Here is a 19,302-nt window from a genome sequence, read left to right as displayed (position 1 = left end):
AAGAAATAATAGTTAAAAAAAAAAAAAATTAAGAATATTTCTTTTATTTACAAAAGATGCGAGAAGAATTAAAAACAATACAGCAAAAAAATCTTATGTTTTTAAAAAACCTTGTGAATTAAAACGTTTGATTTTTCAAGTTTCAAAATTCAGATTTAAATTTTTTATTCTCATTGGGAAAAAGCGCTTTGAAAGTATTAAATATTCCATTCTATCTGTTAGCAGTAATGACTTCATAACTTTTCATTCATTGTCTGTACAAAATAGAAAACTGCTTTTTAATTTAAACTGAATGCGCCATTTAATTATTAAGTGAATGATATTTTATATATTTGATTATATACTGAATAAATATATAATAGACTTATACTACTATATATTAGTGTAAGTATATATATATACTTACACAAATATAATATATAAATAACTTATATACTGACGTATATTTTGAGAAATGCATTTGTGAAACTAGTGACATAACATTTTTTCTTTTGTTGTTTGTGAGCATGCTTCCAAAAGTTTCGTTTAAAAGTTATATAACAAATATATTTGGTATAGATATTGTTTAGGGTTGAGCTTTTACGGTAAAAACGGTAAATGCACAATAAGCATCATTGGTCTATAACTTACACTCAGAGGCGATTCTAGGAATAAAATGAGAGGGGGAGGGGGTGTGAATCCTCAAAAAGTACCGACTGGCTTCTATAAAAAAAAAAAAAAAAGTCCTCAAAACAAAAATTTAATAGACTGAATTATGTCAAATTTGAAAATCACCTTCTTCAAGAGGGCGAAGGAAAGGTGTAACACCCTCTCCACACACACACACACACACACACACACACACACACACACACCGTAAAATCTTATAGCACTGATTATAACAAGCCATAAATAAATTAAAGTTTTAAATCTGTAAATATTACTTTATTAAAAATCATAAGTTTTTATATTAACAAACATTAGGATTCATTTTCATTTTTTAACATTTTTTATAGAACTGCATAAACTGTTATTTATCATTTTGTAAAAAAAATGTGAACTATTTATTTATAAACTTTCTATGATGTTAGTGTAACTGCTTACACTGTGTTACACTAATTAAAGTTAAACTTTTAATTTAAAATAATATTAGAAACAGTGAAAAACAAAAAGCTATTAATGTGTAAGTTACAGTTAAAGTTATTTATTATAACCATTTCAATGTTTATCGCGCATTTACCATTTTTACTGAAAAGCTCAACCTTATTACTGTTTATTGAAACTTTGTTATTTTTAATTTTAAGTTGTGTTTAGCTTTAACTTTTTTAATAAATAGACTTCAATATAAGCTTAACTGATTCGAAGATACCAGTGAAAATATTTAGTTTTATATTAATTTATATTTGACAAAAAAAAAAAAAATTGATGTTCCAACATTTTGATGTTTTTGCATTTTAAATATAATACTCATTATTTAATAGAATGTGTACGAAATCGAAACTTTAAGCAAAGTTTTAGTTAGATAAACTTTTTTCGCTAGATATTTATTTATTAAATATTTATAAATATTACGCTAGATAATCATAAATATTACGCTAGATACTTAATTTTTTAACATTTAAGTTTGGAATTTTTATTAAAGTGTTGCAAGTTTTGATATTTTATTACATGGACTTTTATGCAATTCAAAGTTCCAGTTAAGCGATGTTTTTTGTCAAATGGACCCTAAAAAAATATACGAGTTAGAGAATGGTTCGACTTAACCAAGGTATGATTAACAGAAAAAAAAAATCGAAATTCCAGGACTTTCCAGGACCATTTTCCTACTTTTCCAGGATTTTTGAAAAAAAATTCCAGGACTTTTCCAGGATATTTCCCCCGAAAAAAAAAAATTCCAGGACTTTCCAGGATTTAGCTATAAAAAATTCGGAAAATTTCCTTTGAAATAAACCATTTAAAAAGATAAAAAAACTTTATTACCACTTGAATCTAAAGTTTTCATAAACAAATGTTTCTAATAAAACACAAAACCTAAAGTATAAAATAGTGTAGCACAGTGGTAGTGGTAGAAACTAGGTATTTGTGGTTTAAACCCATCTCTGGGCATATTTTGCAACATCTGTTAGGAAGGAGGCGTAAACTTCTTATTAAATACATTTCTGCGGTGCTCTATTATAAGACTGTAATAACTTCTTAGGGCACCTAAAATAAAAGCATATATAATATATATATATTATAATATATATATTATATATAATAATAATAGTTTAATTAAGTTTATAGTATAAGTTATACTAATGCACATTGCAGTATTATAATAAAATTTGTTGTCTTTACATTTTATTATGGCTTCTGTCGCTGTAAAGAACACAAAACGATTTAAAAAAAGTACACTGATTTATAGGAAATTGGAGAAGTATTGTCAAGGTCTCATGCTACAAAATATGAAAAATATTTTCGAATGTAGGAAGATGCAAGGGATTAAGTCAAAATGTATGAGAATTAAAGAAGGAACATTCTCAAATTTAGATAATCTTGTTTTTAAATGGCTTTTAAATGCAAGGGGTAGAAACGTGGCAGTATCAGCAATTCTTAAAACAAAATCCAGAGAACTTGCTGAAAAAATTAATATAAATGGATTTCAAGCGTCTGATAGTTGGTTTGATTGTTGGAAAAACAGGTATAATGTTTCTTTCAAGGTGGTATGTGCACAGCTGAAATGACCACGCCATGGAAGGAAACAACTCTTCCTACAATTTTATGCAGGTATAAACTTGTTGAAATTTGCAGGTGAATTTGGATTATCTTTTTGTATAAAACTTTTTTTTTATTTTTGTTTTATTTTTTAGGTGCCCCAAGAAGTCCTTACAGTCTTATCACAGAGCACAGCGAATGTGCATTTATTCAGAAGTTCACGTCTCCTTCCTAACCGATGTATGCAACCTTATAAGTCACTAAATCTTCAATCTGAGACGTGTATAGGAGGAAAGCACAGTAAAACTTGTCTTACAGGAATGGTCGCAGCAGGTGCAGTGGGTGATAAAATTCCTATGTTTGTAATAGAAAAATCAAAATCACCTTACTGCTTAAAAGGAATTAAACACTTACCTTGCAGATACAGAAATCAAAATAAAAGCTGGATGGATAGCATACTGTTTGAAGAGTGGATACAAGAAATGGATACAAAGTTTACAAAAGAAAAGAAAGAAGCGTTCATAATAGATAACTGCCTACCACACCTGACCATTGATAAACTAAAATCTATTAAGCTCATTTTTCTTACCACCGAATACCACATCTAAACTTCAACCAATTAATCAGGGAGTTATACGCTCTTTGAACGTTTATTGCAAATCTTTGGCATTGCAAAGGCTGGTCATAGCTATCGATAAAAGAAAAGATCTTCCTGTTTTTTCGATTTTAGATGCAATGAAAATGCTTGCATGGCAAAAAGTGAAAATCTCCAACATCGTTAATTGTTTTGCAAAAGCAGGAATTTCCGAAGATCAAGAGAAATCTGCCCACTCGGATGAAGACGACAACCCCTTTAAAGAGGATTAAAAACAGATAGATTAACTTGATAATTTTTACCCTCCAGGTACAACAGCTGAATGTTATTTTTGCAGTTGAAAACTTAATTAGCACAGAACCTTTACTTACAGATGAATAGTTGATAGAAGAAGTTAAAAATGCAGCGAATGAACATAATGCTAATGACAAGGAAGATAATGATGATAATGCAATCAATCCAGTTTGCCCAAAAGTTAGTGATATTCGGGAGGCACTGCAAGTATTGTATGACTATATGCCCTTAAGTCTTACAAGTCTCAATTATATTCGATAGAGGTGTTTATTCAAAACTAAGACAGAGTGTCAGAACATTTTTTAATTTATATTGTATTATTTTTACCATAGAGATTAAAACTTTTGGTAACTCAAATTGTTTTTACTTATCAGCCAAAGTTTGTGTAATAGAATGTCCCAATAACTTCAAAATTTGCTAACTCAAACTATTTTCTAGGTCCCTTGGAGGTTCCAGATATCGGGAGTTATATATATGTATATATATATATATATATATATATATATATATATATATATATATATAAATATATAAATATATATATATATATATATATATAGATATATTATTAAGACTTTTTTCAAACTCTAAAAATGAAATATATAGTAATTGGCATTTTTAAAATAACAATAATAAAATATCATCAAAGAATAATGCCAGATGGAAAATACTGTCTAGTTCTTATTCAGCTTTTTTTCAATCAAATCTAACTCATCAATTTCCTTCTGCTTTGCTTTACACAATTTTTTTTGTTTATTTGACTCTTTTAAAAGCGTAAAGTCACTTTTCTTTTCTGCGTCAATGGCAAGTTTGTCCGACTCGTTAGATAACAACTCAATTTGACTTTGAAGAAGTCTTCGTTTTGCCCGAACAGCTTTTAACTCATCATCAACAATCTTTCGCTTTAACGCCACATTGTCACTTTCTTTTTTTAATTTTTGCTTTCTCAAGTCTTCATGGTATGAGCTGCTTGCTTTTCTAGCATGTTGCTGCATTTCTTTGGTAATTTTGATGCTTTCAGGAGTTTCTCCTGAAGATGAAAGGTGGTCTTCAATGATACGTAAAGCAACAAGGGATTTCTCCTTCAAGTTTTGAACTAAAAGTTGCTTATTTATACTAAAACCACGTTCTATTGATGACTGACTATGCGAGAGCACAAAGATCAATTTAAAAACCTTCCAAACTTCTTCATAAGCTGTATTTTTCCCAATGAAGTCTGAATAAAATTGGTCAAGTCGATCATTTTTAAGGTCAAAATTTTGAAATGCGCTTTTGTTGATGTCAACAATTTCAAATAGTTTTTTGTATTGTTCTTTTGCAAGCTCTGCAGACTTTGTTGACAGACGATTGCAATTTACTAGTTTTTGTAAAAGAACAGAAAAACTTTTGACACAGTTACTTCGTTTGCTATCATTGGCCATTTGGATTGGATTTACAGATATAGCAGAGCGCACAATAGAAAACTTTAATGGGGACTTGTCAAAAAGATGTGCCAACAAAACTGCTAAAAACTCACCAGCTTCACTTTTAAATGCAACTACTCTGTAATCGGTAGAGGCTAGATTGGCTTGGTCAAGTTTTAAACGAGAAGCAAATCCAATATCAATGTCTGCTGGAGGTTTTCGAACATTTCTATTGTTTACATCAAGTTGAAGCAGCTGATAAAGTCCATCACATTTCTTTAAGACATCTTGGAGAATAAATCGGCTCAATAAGTCTTTGATAATATCACCAAGAATAGCATTCATAAATGGTACCATGGGTTTATCTGTTTGAAAACCTTTTAGAAAGGCATTTAATTTCTCAGATACCATTTCAAAGAATTTCAATTTTGCTGGTAAAATTGGATAATGTATCATAGCTTTTAGTCTCTGCCAACTTTTATTATTGACATCAGGTAGCTTGCTTTTTTTTAGACTACTAATGTATGTTACAAATTTTTTGTAGCCATCAAGAAGTGATTCAGCTTTTTGTGCACAGTTTTCATTTTCGCACCACCTGTGTCCACAAAATTGAAGTGGATATTCCAGTGTTTTAGCAATATTTTCATAAGTTTCTCGCCATGTGGGCGAATTGTGTAAAAATTGCCACATCGATTTCAAAGCATCATTTATTTTCCAGCCACTTGCTTTTGCACCAGCTTTCAAGCATCTGTGAATGGTGTGAAAAGTACATGTTCCTATATCAATAAGAGGATTTAGTTCTTCTTCTTGCCTTTATTCACTGAAATTTTTGAGAAATAACAAGTTGACATTGGGACCATCGGAAGACACTTGTAAAACCTTTGCTTTGTCAATTTCGGATACACCACTGAGAAATGTATTTAAAACATCCTCAGCAGTGGAGCGTCCCATAAACTCTGAATTAAGATATCGAGTATTAACGATGTCGGATTTTTCATTCCAAAACCTGACTAAAAGATCCATTTGTCCTTTTTGAAATATTTGATTAAGTGATTCGTCAAACGAAATAGTGTAATATGGAGCAGTTGAAAGTGTCAATAATAGCTCACTTCGAAAATATGGAGCAAGGCCATATGTAGCCACATACCCGGCCTTTGTTCGACCACATTGAAATGTCTTTGCAATATTGCTATCAGGGAACATTTTTCTGAACAATTCTCCAGAATTTGATGAGGTATTCATTGAATGCCTTGAGTAGACAGTATTTAAAACTCAGCGTATCTCAGCTTCAAGTGTCAATGATCCTATAAACAATTGATCAATTGTTTTTGATTTGCTTGATTGTGATATAGCTTCAGAACAAGTTTCTAGAATAGGAGGTGGGGAAGTTAAAGGTGATAAATACGATTTGATGGTTTGCTCTAAAGGTTTTCTTTCTATATGCTTTTTGCTTCTCATATGCGATGTTAATGCAGCCTCTCCTATGTTAGAAACATTGATTTTACTAAAGCAATAGATACACTTAGCCATTGTTTCATTTATCTTCCGAACCCAGGGTTTAAATTGATCATCATACAACGATTTTTCTTGAAATACACACTCATTCTTAGGCATTTTTTTAATCTATTACACTAAAATAAAAAACATTTTGAAAACATCTAAACATAATTTTAAAAACTGACTGCAATTTAAACTATGTATAAACATTTAACTAATTTAAAAATATGAAAAATTCTCAATCAATCATATAGTTCTTATCATGTCAAGCATTTTTACAGATATATTAAGTAGAATTTAATAAATCCTTGAATTTAAAAATTTTAAGACTTTTCCAGGATTTAAGAGAAAAAATGAAAAATTCCAGGACTTTCCAGGACACTAGTCAAATTCCAGGACTTTCCAGGACAGTGGGAACCCTGATTAAGCAGATTCGACTTAACCAAGGTATGATTAAGCAGATAATATGATAAAGTTCAATTGGAATTTAGAAAAAAAAAACATGCTGGAATTAACTTTTAAATAAGAAAGAAATCATTTTTAATTTGATTTAAATACATAATAATGTACATTATTATGTATTTAACTTCTTCATTTAACAATATGCAAACTCTACTGTTTAAACATTTTAACTTCAGCAAAAAATTTTTACTAAAAATATTTTCTTTAAAATTAACTTATAATTTTTTCCCTCACAAGTTCTTTAGACTAGCGCGATTTTTTACTCTCGCAACAAGACTAGCAAGCACTAATTGTCGCACCCGGAAAGTTGTTGATGGCCATGTTTCACATGCGTGTGTGCAGAGCCATTGCTCCCGCTTCATCACAAGACCTGATATATATATATATATATACATTTATATATATATATATCAGGTCTTATTTTATACAGTCCTTAGGTATAATGGCGGCAAGGACTCCGGGACTCCAGGACTCCGGGCTTAAAAACATTAGGTTTCAATTCATTAAATCTCATGAACTTGTTCTTTATAGCAGATTTTAAGTCAACAAAATCATGTTCAGAGCTTATGGACACTACAGACTACAGACTCCGCATCCCTGTTATATATATATTTTTAATTTATATATATATATATATATATATATATATATATATATATATATATATATATATATATATATATATATAAATAGATGTATATATATACAGGTCTCGGCAGGAAGCGTAAGCTTTAGTTCTTGCCCACACTCCCCAAAACTGGTTTACGGGAGCAATTTATGGCTTTCCCAAAAGTAAAATCTTTTCTTTCAAAAGTATAGTTATCATTGTAGCAAAAATGAAAAAGGCAATCATTTTAATAATTATTAAAATGCCTGCATTCTATTACAATAAGAAAATATAACATTTTTTTAAAAGTAGTTTGTTGATGTTTAAGGAAAAAAGCTGGATTAATAAAAGTTTTTATAGCATGAAGGGACAGATACAGTAAAAGGATGCAGCTTGTTGAATAAATAGCCAAGCAAGAATGAGTTTTCGTTTATTGTTACAAAGATGATAGCTCGTTTGAGCATTGACCATGATTGTATTTATAGAAAAAAAATTCGCTGCTTGTTCTTAGCAATTAAAAAGTGAAGATTTTTTGTCGAGACAAAAGTATAAAGTTGAGTCGTCAGCAAATAGAGCCACTTTGGATTTCATGAAGATTGTTATTGTAGATAAGAAATAATACAAGAGTAAAGATAGAGCCTTGTGCTCTCCCTAAAGTTACTTGAAATAAAGAAGAGGGTAATAACTTTACTGCTGCAGTTAGAAAGAAATAATTTAATAAACTCAAAACCTTTATAACAAGAAACTAATAACAGAGTGAAGACTAATTGTAGGATAGTTAAAGAGGTCAAAGTGTTTTCCAGAGTTTTGAAAAATTGGAACCACTTATTTAGCACTTTTTAAAAGTTTAGCAAAAATTGAAGAGAGTTCTGGATGATGGTAATCTTGTCTTGAGCACAAACTGTAGAAATGTTTAATTGAGAATTAATTTTAGTATTGGAAGCCAGTGTGATTTCGATGTTTAACAATGGGTTAATCTTTTTAACTGTCAGGAAGAGTACGACCATTATATTCAAGAGTCAAATTAGAGTAAGATTTATTTGCAAATATTTCTGCTTTATTCTGGGGATTTAATGTTAATGACACTGTTAAAGACTAACTAAAAGTCTCTAGAACCTAACATCTGAGATAAGATGTGAGGTTTAGTAAACTTAGAATAACAAAGATTAACACCAGACAGGACTTTTTTTTACATTGGCTTCTTGTAATAATTAAATGAAAATTATTCTTAAGAGTTCTTGTAAAAAAGATTAAAAAAAAAAGAAAGATTAATGTTGAAAAATGTGGAGTAGAATGAATGAATGAAGATTGACTTAGAATTGAAGAGAAGTAATAAAAGCTTCTAAGATGTAGATGCATGCATATCATGGATATAAACATACCTGTTTGCTATTTATTTAGATGCTGGCATACAATACCCTTTCATTGTTATATAAACTTTAGTATTTATATGGTGTAGTATTTGTAGAAAGAGAAGGTGATCAGATGGATGTGTGGTGTGACTTTAGCAAGATTAGAAAAATAGGCATAATCTTAGATAGATTAGAAAAAATGTTGTATCAAACAACATTTGTTAGAAAAGATTAAAGTAATATAGGTATCAGCATGTAGAAAAGTAGCAGCTTCAGTAAAAAATGGTAGTGGTAGAAGTAATAAAATTTAAAGAGCTAGGAAAAAAAATGCTCTAGATTGTTTATATTAAAGAAAGAGCATAAAAGAGGAAGGTTAAAACTTGATGATGATGATGATGATGATGATGATGATGATGATGATGATGATGATGATGATGATGATGATGATAATGATGATGATGGTCATCATCATCAGGCTTTAGCCTTCCTCTTTTATGCTATTTCTCTTATATAAACAATCTAGAGCATTTTTTTTTCCTAGCTAAAGCTCATTCATACAATATAATGATCATGATCATAATGATGATCATCATGATTAATATAATGATGATGATGATGATGATGATGATGATGATAATGATGATTATGATGATCATGTTGATCATAATGATGTTTATATATGCATATTTATATGCAAAATATAACATGAATTTTGAATTAAAAAAATATACTTTAGAGTGTATAAATATTTATGCAGCCCCGGCCACAAAACTGGCCCTGGCTATATTTTATCAAACTGGCCCTGGTCAAATATCAACCCTGGTCACTTACTATTTAAAAGCAGTAAAAACAACGCTCGTCTAAAGAATTTTTTATGAGCAATAAATGACACTTGTTAAGTATATTTTCTTGTAATATTAATGTAATAAAGATATGCTTGTCAAGACGCGATAAATCTATGAAAGTGCAAACTTTTTTTAGAAAAATAGAAAGAAAAATGAACGTCATGTCTCTATATTTTTGCATATGCAAATGTTGATGTTTGCTTAAAATTTTTAAAAACGAATGCATTACTTCAGCAATTTTTTTCCAAATAATTATGCGATTGATAGTTTTTTATTTATTAAAAAAACGCATATTTATAACTAGTTACTAAAATTTAAAACACATTTTAAAGACTTTAAAAGAAACAATTCTAAAACATGATTATTTCATTCATTAGCATTACTATTAAGTAAAACAACTAAGTACACTATCAAAGAACGTAATAATGTTTTAGCATGGTTTTTGCACGCATCAACAAAAGCATGCAAAATTTTACTTAATATGAATGTATTTGCAATTACTTTAAAAGAAACCATTCGATTTAACCAATTGCTTAAACATTACAATTGTTTTTTTCAACAGCCTACTTTTTTTTTAATTTTCTTATTTTTCTTAAAGTGAAGTAATGCTTACTTGCATAATAAAAACTCAAAATGTTTGAAAAGAACTTTTAAGTTTTGCTGAAACATATACAATCTAATAGAATATATATATTTAATGTTTATCATAGTTTTTATTTTTTATTGTGTGTTTAACAACGCCAATAACATGATATTTTTATTAACTTATTATTAAATACTTAAGGGTCATTTCATATAGTCGTGGTCGTGACATTTCTATTGCAAAAGGTAAAAATATAAGCAAGGAACTTAATAAACTTTTATGTCACAATAAAATCAGTTGCAGTCGTGACAGCTACAAAAATAGAAACAGAACTTGTTAAAGTAATTTTGTTTTTTTGTAGAAAACTTTCAACAAATTAAAAATTTAATCTTTTTAATTTTTTTTATAGAATGTTATATTAACTATAATACAACTTTTTAATTTTTTTTTGTTTTACATAAAATGGTAGCTAGCAAAAAGTTGCAGTCGTGACAAAATATTGTACTATAAGATAACATTACATTTTAGGTATTTTTAAGGTATATTTTAGCATTGCCAAAGTTTTTAAAAAATATATAAACAATTTAAACAATGTTTATAGTTTAACTTAGATAAATAAAAGAAACATCAATAAGTTTTTAATAAAAAACATTACAAATCACTTTATTAAACTGCAATATTAAAGACATTTAAATATACTAAACAAATCAATATCCTAAATAACAATTTTTTCTTTGCTGTGTTCTTCGTCTGATAGTGGTGAATCTTTTGCCATGCTATTCTTTTTAAAGTTCCTCCTACCCCATCAATGGCTCCTTTTCGGTGGACTGAGGCAAAAAAATTCCACTCAAAAGTTGGAATATTAAATGTCACTTGACAATACTTCAGGAATTTTACCATAAAGCGGTTTTTAAATTGAGAAGATGGACCATCATTCCACAACGTTACTTTGTGTATAATTCAATTGGTTGCAAAAAGCCATTAAAAAATATAATACAAATGTTATGCATCCCTCAAAGATAAAGATAAAAGATTGAACTATTTAAGAAAAATACCTTTAAAGTTAATTCAAGGAAAAACACTGACGCATGTCATTCATTTTTATCTGTTAAATAAACAACCATATTTTTCAAACCTTTACCATAAACAGCAACAGTGAAGATTGTTATTTGAGATTGACTCCAATAAGCACTTTGAACTTGTACTTGATGAGTACAGAATAGTTTTGGCTAAAATCAGAGTGTATTAATTCACCATCTATAACATTATCTAATTGGTGGCAATAAACAGACGCTTGGTGACATTTAATTTAATGGTGAATCCGAAATTGAGGTAGCATTTTCAAAAATTCTGTATATGTTGCATACAAAGACTGTTTGATCAATCCCTGCTGTAGACGATTTTTAACCTTGTCTTTGTACCAATTTATGTAACTAACTTCGACTCATTCTTCGATTTGCTCTTTGGATGGTGGTAGCATTTGGTTGTTGGGACAGTTAGCACAAAAACTAAATGACAGTAAGAGGCAATCTGGAGTGAAGCTGCAAAGAATCCATTTGTTTAACCAGTTTGTGTTATAAGGTTCGAAATTAGGGTTTGAGAATAATTTTCATGAATTAGACAACAGCAGGTTTTAAGAGGCCCCTCTGAATATGTGAATATTTGAACGAACAAACGAAGTGCACAAAATTCGGAATTTATTATCTCGCCACCAAATTCTTCTGCGTACAGGGCACAACATTCCCTTAATTTAAATAACAAGTAACGTTTTTGAAATTTTTATAAAGTCTTTCATACCTGGAGTCCATCGAGATATTTCTTCGCGATTGTACATGATTGAATACACTAGAACTCTAGTACATGATTGAATACACTAGAAGAATACACTTTATTTTTGATATATGGTAAAGAGATGTTCATTTCTATTGGTAACTGTTTAACGACATTATCTACTTTTTGAGGTGACTTTGGTAAAGCCAATTTAAGGCGGTTCAAAGCACAAGCTTCTAACGAACTTAAATGATAGACGTATTCTTCGATTGACTAGAAGAAGAACAAGGAATATCAATGATACCTTGAACTTTTTGAAGATCTCTGTGTTTATGCTGTCGTAACTAGCAAGCTCCTTATTTTTCAATTCTTGGTCTGGCATTAATTGTTGGCGACGAATATTACTTCATTCTTTTTCTATTTTTTTTAATTCAGTTTTATTTCTCTATAATCTTTACAAAATTATTTGTGCGATTTGGGCATTGATTTAATATTTATATGTTTCCTATATTTTTATGTAGAATATGTCAAATAAGTTATATTTTAAACTAGTTCATAAACTTTAAATACACAGTTATATCAATTGTTTAAATTACTCTTATAACACGTGTTTTAATTAAGGTTTTTCGAATTAAACCTTCCTTGACGCATTTGAACATCTATACAATGCATTTAAACATTGAAACAACGCATTTATACATCGAAATGACACATTTAAACATCAAAACATCCGTTATGTTGCGGTCATGATAAAAAAAAAAAATTGCATTTTACTTTTTTCCAGACAAGCCTTAATAAATATTGTATGAAGTAAAATAGATACAAAATAACATTATTTTAACATGTTTAAAAAGTTAAAAAATTATTTTTGATGTTTTTACTTTATAAAAAGTTTTTTGTTTTGTTTTGTTTATGTTAAAGCCAATTTGAGTACATTTGATATGGTATAATTTTATTGTTATAATTATAAACATTTTTTTTACATACATATTCATTACAACTAAAATGCTTTTGGTAAATATTTACTAATTAAAATAATTAAATTTAGGTTGTATAAAAAGACTAAATTTGTTATAACAGCTGTGGTCATGATGGTGAAAAATGCCTTTTATCTTTATAGTAACATACCAACTAATAATTGAGATAATAATAATATCACTTAATAACAAATTTATTTAATCACTAATGTTTATTCTGAGAATTAAAAATTAAATTAAAAAAAACAAACGTTTAACACAACTTCATGTTAAGAAATCCATATTTTTTATATCATAAAATATTAAGAATGGCTACCAAATTTTAAACATCTCGTACACATGCATAAAAATAAATGAAAGTGAAGATATTTTTTTTAGATTAGATTAGCGCTGTTAATTTAATTTTTAAAAATCGATTTCTAATATTCAATTTAAATATTTTTGAATTATGGCTAACTTATATGGAATAACCCTTAATATGCTATTATTTTCAAAAGTTTTAAATGTCAGAACAACTTTTATATTTAGCTGCTTTTATTTTAATTTCTTCAAGTTTATACGTTTTTTTATTTGCAACTAAATTGAGAAAAATTCATTACAATGGATAACAATTTACAATCTTTAGGTCATTGCAAACTAGTTATCATTGATTTGCGCGCACTTTGCAAATGCATTGTTTTGAAGAAATTAAAATTAATTAAATTCAATCATTCAAGCATCATTGATAATCTAGTAACTTATTAACTAAAATAAAAATTATTTTTTGAAATTGTTATTGAAATTAATATGTTATTGAAATATTGAAACTATTATTGAAAATAAAACTCCCTTATATGGCATATATATCTTAAATTAGACATTCGTCATTACATAAAGATATGAACTTCAACATTCATTTAAAAAAAAAAAAATTTTTTCCTGGGCTTCTAACAAGTATAAAACCAAAATTTTGTATCCAACAAACTACTTTGTTAATGAATAAACAGATAGCTTGCGCAAAAACTAAAAGCTCTCCTAAGAAGCTATTTAGAGGAGCAGCTCGCATGGCTCATGCAGACAAAGTGCGGTAGCCTAGGAGTTCAAGCTGAAGTGTCTTGCGGTGTTGACAGACTCTACTGTAGATGAATTGAAAGGTGCTGCACATTTTTGGATGTCAGATCATTCCAGAGAGTGTAGCATACTGTTAAAAAACCTAGGTTATGAGGACAAAAATTTTTTAAAATATTGCGTGCATTTAATACTAGGCATCAATCAAGCTATCAATAAGGTATTTTGCAACTCCGAGCAGAGAATAAGAGTTAAGAAACTTTTGGACAAATCACCAATACAGAAATCATTCATGCCTCTGTCAATTTCAATTTCACACTCTTGGACAAATTGCCATGGCCAAGTTACTCTTGCCAAATCATGCTAGTCACTCTGTATTCTTTTACACAGTATACAAAAGCTGGATGTATCTTCTAAATATTGAACATTGCGGATTCAAAGGTGTTGTTTCTAATTCTTTGGACGCATTTCTGAAATAGCAAAAGGATTTTGTAACTGGGAGACAATCAATCAAGACTTTTTTTGAAGTGATTGGGGACAAAAACTGAAACAAACTTGTACTAGCCATATCAGTTTATATACAGAACGATTAGTTCATTTTCTGTTCAGAAGTGTATGCCGAAGTGGGAGAGATGGTTATTTTTCCTACAATAGAATTACTTGGAATTGACAAGAGAAGAACAGATAAACCAAAAACTACTAAATATGATTCAAGCTAGAGCAGTGTGCAGGAGTTTCACATATGATCACAACTGAAAGGAGCTAGAAGCAATGCTGACCTAATCTGTGGTAGAGGGAAGCTTCTTGCTGCTATCTTGGCTGAAATTATAGACACATTGAGTTGGTAGTTAAAAGAAATGGACTTTTTCAATTCAATCATCAATCCAGACTCTAATGACGTACAGAAAGACTCTGATCTTGAAAGTGAAGGAACAGATGGCAAAATTGACAACTGACAAATCTAAGACGTGAGTCGGAGTTTGCAAAGGTAGATAATCACATGAAAATATGTGGTGGAACTACATCAATACAGACCATTTTTAGAAAGAATGTTGTGACAATCAATGCCTACTTGCTGATTTTAGATTTTTCAGAACTACCTGAAAACAAGAAGAAGAAACATTGGAAATGGGCAAGGAATTCATTCGAAGGAAGACAATTCAGGAAACTAGAACTGATTTCTTAGTTACAGTGAAACAGGCTTGTCAATTAGAAGTGATTAAATGTCAAAAAGTGAAGGTAAAAAAATATGGAAAAACTTAAGAGCTTCTTGAAAAGTGAAAAGAACACAACGGTCCCATAACTTCAAAAACTGTTGATACTTTAGACTCGCTCAAAGAGAAACAGCTGATCAAGAAAATTTCATACCAACGTCTGACAATAGCGCCTGAAATCAAACAGCAACAACAAATAAAACTTGATTCTTAAAAACTCGAAACAGTGAATTTTATAATTAACGAACTAAGATGTTCCATTCGTAATGCAATGAAACCCAAAAAAGAAAAACATTGATACACTACTCAGTTCAGTCCTATGAAAAGTGATAACATGTGAATGTTTGTTCATGTGATTGATGATATTGATAATTAAAGTGGTTTGAGTTTATGATTTTTAAACAGCTTGCAGAATTCTTAGTTCATTCAGTTGACTTGTGAGTCAGATTACAATCCATCTATTGAATATTGTATTGGCGCCTCATTGTTTTTAAAACAGTAAAAAGTCCAGATTATTTCGATATCGGCTTGTTTTACTTTGAATTCATGAAACGACTGCAGAATTGAATTCAGCAACCTCAAAATCCTATAAAAAGAGATATTGGAGGCCATGGTTGTGGCTTCAGCACCTTGGAAGAGCATCTAAATAAGAAGTCCATGCTTTCTTTTTTACTGATGACACTAAATATGTCCAGAATTTGCTTTGAACCCTGGATCACTTGCTTATAAAGCAAGCGCTCTAACCATCATGGCCGCACAATTTCTTGAATCAGCTTTCTTTATTGCAATTGTATCATATTAGGACACAAACAACTGATTTGCGGCTGAAGAAGATTGTGTGTTAATAACAAACTCCCTGTGACATAAATCTGGCATGGTATGTGAAGCCATAGGAAATCTTAACTTAATCTTATCTTAACTTGTTCTTAATTGTTTCTGTCTTAAAATACTTTCCTTAAAAATTGAATAACCTTCAATGCTTCACAAACTGTTATTTAAAACAAAAATATTGCACTCCGTACCACTAAACCTATTCCAAACCATAATTCATTAGAGCTAAATTTTATATACTTTTTTGAATAAAAATAGAAACAACATCAGACATTTTAAATTTTCTAAAGGGCTGTAGATACTGTTTATCTTGTTTTTTCCATTATCGTAAGTATCTAAACATTTATTATCTCCTCAAATTTTTCACTAACCAACCTTTGTTTATTTTTTAATAGAATCTTATAACCTTTAAATTTTTTTCTTACTTAACTTTTTATTTTGCAAAATTTTTTTTGCGCAACATTTTTTGAACATGTAATTTTTTCTGATCATTGAAAAAATTTACATCACAAACATTCACAGTTTTTTTTAATTTTAATAAACACTCCTCCTCTTTTAAAAACCATATTTTTACCTAAGTAGCATTGTATTTGTTAAAATTATTTCTATTTTTTTTCAAGTCTACAATCTTGTCTCTAAATGGCAAATCAACTCAACTTAGTTTCTCCGCGCAGCGGCCTTGCTCGGCAAGGTTCGTGTTTCGGAGTTAAAGAGTTGAGAGAGGGTTGCACCACGAATAACAACTAAAAAAAAAAAAAAAAAAAAATGAAAAACACAAAAAAATGAGTAGCCTCCTCGACTGTAGTGGCCCCCCTCGGGCCTTGGGGAGGTGAATAATCTAAAAAAAAAAAAAAAAAAAAATCAAAAGTAAAAGAATTCATTAAAGCTATTGTAACTAAAATATATGGATAAATTATCATGAAAATTTACTATATTATTAAATCAATTTAAATTTGGACTGATTTGTAAATTTATAAACATTTTACTATAATATAGTAAACATCTGATATTTTAGTCAGTATTTTTTTCACCTGATAAAAGACACATAGTAAATTTTTTTACCATGAGACAAACTCCTATTTCAATACATTAGGCTGTAAAAAAAATTGACACGAAGATGGCTGGATATTTATAAAGGAAGTTTTTTCACATATCCAGCAAGTAATTGCATTTAAACAACCACCTAATCTATTAAGAATACTGACCTCTGCAAAGTTCCATTGAATTAATAAAGAAAAAGGATGATTTAAATGTAAAGATAATCGTTGTAATATATGCAAATTCTAGCTTCAAGAAGTTAAAACATTTATAACATCAAATGGTTCCATATGAAACATAAAGAGCCATATAACTTGCAATAGTAAAAATGTAATATACTATTTAAAATGTCTATCTTACAATATGAAAACTACATACACCGGAAAAACTTATAATTTAAGACTTCGTACAAATGGACATATTTCTAGTTGTAGAATTGGGCAAGAGTTTCACATATGATCACAACTGAAAGGAGCTAGAAGCAATGCTGAAGAATTGTAGTTGATCGCCCAATTCATGTTTATAATTGCCCATGTGCACATAAACATGTTTATAATTGCCAATGTGTACATAATACAATTATAAAACCTTTCTTCCAATTTTTTGTTTTTTTGGAACTCAAAAATGAAAAAAATTTAATTTCTTATGAAAAACATCTCCACAAACAAAAACATGACACTTAATTGACATTTCCTGTTTTAAAATCAAATAAAAAATTGACTAATAGTTATAAAGATTAAACTATGGATAATTATCATTTCCTGTTTAAAAATAGGCAAATATTATTTTGATAACATAAATAGCACTACTGATGATTTTTTGAAAAGCCTCTAGTGCTAAAAAATATTAAACTTAAATTTAGTGTATCTTCATTAAAATTACTTAACAATGAAAATAAAAGAAATGAATATTTTATATGCAGTGTTTATATGTTTGACTACTACTTTTTATATATATATATATATATATATATATATATATATATATATATATATATATATATATATATATATATATATATATATATATATATATATATATATATATATATATATATATAAATATATAAACATTAACATAATATAAAGTGTGAACATTTTTTACACATTTATATCGCATTTCTCAAGTAAAGTTCTGAACATTTGTGTTTTCTTTAAGTTTTTTAATATTATTTATGTAACTTACTGTTAACTCTTCATTGCTCTTGTTTTCGTTATCTTGATCATTTTCTTTATCATATTCTTCTAATTCTCCAGCGAAACTATTTCTACTGCATTTATCATAACTCTCTGTAACAAAAAAAAAAAACAGTTAAAGAAAAATTAAAAAAAAATAAAACAAATAAAAAAACTGTTATATAATCAGAAATGTATTAAACAATTATAATAATATAAATATGAAATATTATTATAATATAAAATAAAAACATTATAATGTAATAACTAATAGGGTAGTAGAATGTGGTAGTAGAAAAAAGAAAAAAAAACATTCGACTCAACTAGAGGTTCAAGGTTTAAATCTAATATATGCCTCTGGATGTACTAAGTATTGTGCTCACTTTAATGAAATTAATTTAAAAAAAAATTTAAACATTTTTCATGCCCATGTTTCAGATTCAAGAGCAACTGCCAAAAACATTTCTAACAATGCTATGTTTTTAATTACAACTTTATTTTTTTATATAGTACAACAGGGGTTATTCTAGGAAAATAACTTTGGCAGCGGTATCCCTCACAGCAGTACCTGCCAAAAGAAAGTTAGCAAAAATATTGCCATATATAGGCATTTTCAATTTGGGCAGTGCCTAAATAACAACCAAATACGTTCAACACTGAAAAATGTCTAGAACAGCCCCTGAACACATGCAGTTAAGAAGAAAACTTGTTAGTTGCTTAAATAATATTATCCATCCTGTTATAAGTGTAGAAAAGCATTAATAGAAATTCAAACATTTTTTTTTAATTTATCAAACTTGATAATTGTATTTAACTTTGAACTTTTTTAAAATTTCAACTATTTAAAAAATGAAATTTTATTTAGTGTATACAACATGGTTATGACTTTTTGACTTTTTTGAAAAAAAAAAAATTTTTGTGTCATAAATCGATGAACTA

General features: G+C 28.7%; 1 protein-coding gene across 3 annotated transcripts in view; it reads right to left on the bottom strand.

Moving 5' to 3' along the window:
• Window positions 1-19,302, bottom strand: part of LOC100209728 (multiple C2 and transmembrane domain-containing protein 1) — a 67,623-nt gene that overhangs the window by 14,109 nt on the left and 34,212 nt on the right. For all 3 annotated transcript variants that reach the window (XM_065816642.1, XM_065816641.1, XM_065816640.1), the window contains exon 4: window positions 18,374-18,477. In XM_065816642.1, coding sequence (XP_065672714.1) covers window positions 18,374-18,477 — 104 coding nt within the window. The remainder of the gene's footprint in view (window positions 1-18,373; window positions 18,478-19,302) is intronic.

The sequence above is a fragment of the Hydra vulgaris genome, chromosome 13, assembly GCF_038396675.1.
Source record: "Hydra vulgaris chromosome 13, alternate assembly HydraT2T_AEP".
Taxonomy (NCBI): domain Eukaryota; kingdom Metazoa; phylum Cnidaria; class Hydrozoa; order Anthoathecata; family Hydridae; genus Hydra; species Hydra vulgaris.
The sequence above is the reverse complement of the archived record's forward strand: the minus strand, read 5'-3'. Positions and strand labels throughout refer to the sequence as shown.